Genomic DNA, 5,103 nt, shown 5'->3' on the forward strand with positions numbered 1-5,103 from the left:
TAGGATAAAGAGTCATTAGCAAGCAGCCTGAGGACTGGAGAGAGATGAGGGAAGCAACTTGAAGAGTCCTGGGAACGAACCGCCAGCTCTAGCTCTTGAAAAGGTTATTAACATGTTTTTGTACTTGTTTTAAGTTTTGCCTCAAGTGGTAAACTTCGTTTTATATGGTATTTTGCTGCTGTTATTCAAACATCTTATGAAAGTTATCATTGCTTAGGCTATTTGAGGTAAAATTTCACTTTTCTTTATATATTGCTTTTTGTTTGAAAGTAAACAGTTCATCTAATTTGTGACCTGATTTAAGAAAATGTGAGCAGTTTTTTCTTGAGTAGTCAAAAACTATCTAGTGATTGACTAATCATTGCCATCATTCTTGTAAAACTAAAGACCTACTCAAGTTGTAATATGGACCTGGATTTGTATAAAACCATTTCAAGTGAAAAGAATGTATTTGTTAAAGGAATACTTATCAAACATTGTTCTAACTTCTTATGCATTTTTGTGTACTAGACATAGTTGTATAGCAGTTGAGTAATGTTTGTTAGCTGTTTTGTATGGCAGAATGCTTGACTATTTCATGTTTTCTCCTGATTGCTCTTATGTAAAGGTGATATGCTGCGCAGAAACAAATGGCTCTGTCCAGTTTATTAAAAAGTCTGACAATTGCACTTTCAGTAATCCAGGCCTTGCATATATATAACAGAGCATATAGTAAGCATATCTAGCAAATGATAAACACACCTTTATTTTTTCCTCTCACCTTCAAAGTAGTAAATCTGATCATCTTCATCTATGGAAACTTAACTATGGAAAATGTTAAGCAAATGATCAGTTACTTTGTCAGTGCCAATAACATGCTATATCATTTTGCTTTTGCATATACTATGCTATAACCACTTTCTGAAAGTTAATTAAAATGTTTTTCCTGGTGTTTTAAAACATTAAAAGTTAAAATTTGTTGTGCTTATAATCTCATTAATAAAATTGTGAAAAGATATTGAAGTCATTCATCTCAAATGTCTCATAAATAAAAATATCAAAATAACTGAGTACCAAACTTCAGAGATCCAAGGTGTGAATATTTTAATTTAGCAAGCTAAAATCAAAGTCACATACATCTGCTACTACCTCATGGCTTTGATCCCCAAGCTGGTCATGACCTTACCTTGGCTCTGCTCTGAATCTTCTTAAATTGCCTTCAATGACTTAATACTCCATTTCAGCTTTCTGACTTTGAATTAATGTTCTGGGAGACAATTATCCCTAACCTGACTTTAGAATATGGACCTGCTCTGATTCCCTTGCTTCTCTTTTAGCTCAGCATTGCTGGTACTAACTCTAGCCCCACTCAACCTTTCCTCTTTACTTCATGGTTGCCAATCCAGCACTCTGATTCAGGCATTAATTTCAATTTCCACTGCCTAGTGCTCTTTGAGCAACTGACTAAAACTTTAAAAAAGAGAATGAGCTTTCTCATATGAGAGTTTAAGAAATTGGAGTCTACAGAGATTAAAGAATTGGGCAAATAATGGATTAATTAGATTAGACTTCAACCTGGATCTCTAAATTGCCTCAGTAGATTGCCTTTAATACAATGAATTGAAATGATTGGGAGCATCAATTGTGACGTTTTGGGAAAAATATCAAAAACAAACCTTTAAAGTAGACAATAACTGTAATGTATGTACATTCACATTGCAGAGGAAATTTTAAAACTTAGATGAAATAGACCTATTATTAGTATCTAGAAACTACACTAAAGCTAATGGTTAACCTAACTAAACAACTGTTTAAACTTTTTAAACATCTGTTTAACCTAACCTAACCTAACCAAACATCTGTTTAAACTTTTTAAACACACCAAACATATGCACTTGTGCACACACAAGTACATACCTACTCACACTAATTAAAACTTTGCTAAACTTAAGCATCCTAAAAATCTCACCAGTGGTCACATCACAACTGGTCACATTATCTTACTTTTTATAAAGGTATCAGTGAAATACGTTTTAGTTCCCACCAGGACCATTTTGTTTCTTAACAGAAACCAAATGTTTAGTGATAGTTTACTTCAGGGTATTTTCTCTTCATCAGAATTATATGACTTATTGGGTCAAGGTATCAGAATATAGTTTATAATATACATTAATACATGCAAAAATAGGTACATTTTGAAAAGACCTCATGGTACAGAGAAGTAGGAAATTTATCTAATTAGCATTATGTGCCATAACCACATTTAATTCATAATCGAATTAAAATGATTATTTCAACTTAATTATATGCAATTTCAGTATCTAATATTTATTAAAGAAATGTCAGAAAAAAAATCTTTTCTCATTTTTTTCATAAAGACTAAACCCAATGAAACGTAAATTATATAAACATGTTAACTTTATAGACTGGACAATAGCAAATAAGTCTTACATGGCAAATGTATTAAAAATTACTTTTTGACATTGATTACTGATATCACTCTCCTATAGCAATCATTAGGACCCTCCCAATCTTAAGTGACAGAAATCCTTCAAAAGCTTACATAAAGAAAGTGAAACACACTAGTTTACAGATCTCAAAATCCTAAGACATCTAGCTTCACATATTTCTCAATTTTTTTCTCAGGTATCTGGCTCTTTCTCCCTCTTTATTTTCCTCTGTCTCTTTATGCTGATTTTCTTCATTCTCAGTTACACAAGATAGCCACAAGCATTTTTAAGTTTACATCCTACCAGCTTAGCAAACAGAGTAGAAAATAATTTCTCATTTTCAGTAGTTCTAACTAAGATCTCAGATTTAACTCTTAAATGTGCTTTTGGTCACATGCCCATGCTTAAAACAATTACCATAACCAGCAATTTGAGATATGCTAATTAGACATAGCTGCATCATGTGTCCTTTCCTATAGCCATGGCTGTGAATTCAGTTAAACCTAAACCAACTGTATTGAGATTGGAGAATGGTTTCTTTTTTCCCCAGGAAAACCAGGATGTTATTATTATAAGTATGTTAAGTGGATGCTAAGCAGGCGAAAACAAAATCTACTGCTTGTTCTCAAAAACAAAACAAAACATCTTAATTGGTGTCCTATTTCTTACAGGAAAAAGAAAAACAAAACTCAATTTATACTCTGTGTCAATTATTTCTTCTGGGATTAATCTCACATTTCCACTCCAACCCCCGAACTGTGGCCACAGTCGCCCAAAGCAGCCAAGGTCTTTCAAGTCTATTCCTTCTGTCTGACGTAGTCTCTCTTCACCAACATACTCAATTGCCATTTTTCATCTGTAGAAACTCATATTTTAAGGTTCAGATTTCAATGTTATATCACTGTGAAACATTTTCCAACTCCCATTAATCATCACACAGTTCTCTGTACTTACACAATACTACATATGTAAATATATTATAGCACATAATAAAATATATTGTATTTTGATAGTTTCTATGCAAAGTTTCCCTCATCTGGAGTGTGACTTACTTGAGAGTACAGACTGCTACAATATTTAACAATATTTAACATATCTCTAGTGGCTAGGGAAGTAACCGACTCAGTTTGTGTTGGATGGATTAATTATTAAACAAGTCAAATTGAATAATGTCTCAAATTTGGTAGCCAAATCTTATCTTTACATGAACAAGTTGAATGAAGGATTCCAAAGCAAGCGTGAAGTGGGACTGGTAATATTGATAATGAATCCAGAAACTCTTAGAGATCTCCTTCAGATAGGATTGCAAATGAGCATTAGTTTTACCTAGACATCCTGGCTGCACTAACATACATGGAACAGAATCAGCAAAGTCAGCACTCATTACAGGAGGCAAAATAACTATTATGGATCTGTTTTAAAAGTGATATTCTGGCTAGTTTTAAGTAATATAATTTATAATACCTATGAGAAAGGAGAACAAAAATGAAACTGGATGCATTTGTGAAAAATTCCTTAAGGGATTCTCTAGGTGGCAGAGAACCTGCCAAATTTTTATTTATTTATTTTTTAACAGAAGCTTGAGGGATTGTATAATACAAGATGAAGTCATTAAGAGTAAAAAGGGAAAAGACCCAATTAAACATATTCGGCTATGGCTGTGGTGAATTATCAAAAGTTGTGGGCTTTCTTAGTGTCTGATTTAAGGAATGATGAGGAGGAAAGACAGCTCGCTCGCGCGCGCGCGCGCTCTCTCTCTCTCTATCTCTCTTGAAGAGGGGAAGACAGCTCGCGCGCGCGCGCGCGCGCTCTCTCTCTCTCTCTCTCTCTCTCTCTCTCTCTCTCTATATATATATATATATATAGCTGTATTTGGGTGCTTTGATTTAACATACAAACAACTAGGGCATATCAAAGCCTGAAAAAGCCTCCTGAAAGCCTGAGAATAGGCTCATGTGGGTTAAAGGAGATGAAATACTGTGCTTGGTACACAATCAGCCCTTGTCAGTGCTTGCCAGACTGGAAAAAAATGAAACCTAACCTGAACCCAGTTCCTATTTCGTAACAATGAGAAACGTATTAGATGCCTAGGCAACAAGAACTAGCAGTCACTTGGGTTAAAGGCGGGTCTCAGCCCCTCACTCACCAGAAGCCGCAGAATTGCGACAGGAGAAGACGGAGAAACCTATGTGTGGGCGGAACTGCCTAAGTCCCGGCCCCGCCGCTCCAACTGAAGCAGAAAGTGAAGACTAAAGTCGGGTTATCTGTGTTACGACACCATGTCGTAAAAGTCGGACAATTTGCCGCAGTTCAACAAGATGGAAAACTCCGATTCCGGCGACGAAGCAGATGAATCCGCGGCACGGCGCAGAAGCCAAATGGATCGATTGGTTCGCGAAGAAGAGTTCTATCGATTTATAAATAACCTGAGCGAAGAAGATTACAAGCTTATGAGAGATAACGATTTGTTGGGCAACCCAGGAGAAAGTACGGAAGAGGAGTTGCTGAGGAGACTTCGACGGTTGAAAGAAAACCCGTGGCAAAACGCAGACGAAAATAAAGGTATATTTAGCTTCTGAGGTAATAGGATGGGATGGATAAGGAACTTCATAACAGTAAATGTCAGCCAGAGATTATACAGAAGTGGCACAGATTAATTTGGTGCTAAGTAATT

At 35.5% G+C, this 5,103-nt stretch overlaps 1 protein-coding gene across 1 annotated transcript in view; it reads left to right on the top strand.

The window, feature by feature from the left end:
* The first annotated feature begins 4,747 nt into the window (after nucleotides 1-4,747).
* Nucleotides 4,748-5,103, top strand: part of LOC102888309 (E3 ubiquitin-protein ligase RLIM) — a 3,345-nt gene continuing 2,989 nt past the window's right edge. The window contains exon 1 of the mRNA XM_006907449.1: nucleotides 4,748-4,991. Coding sequence (XP_006907511.1) covers nucleotides 4,748-4,991 — 244 coding nt within the window. The remainder of the gene's footprint in view (nucleotides 4,992-5,103) is intronic.

Source organism: Pteropus alecto, unplaced genomic scaffold (assembly GCF_000325575.1).
Source record: "Pteropus alecto unplaced genomic scaffold, ASM32557v1 scaffold272, whole genome shotgun sequence".
Classification (NCBI taxonomy): domain Eukaryota; kingdom Metazoa; phylum Chordata; class Mammalia; order Chiroptera; family Pteropodidae; genus Pteropus; species Pteropus alecto.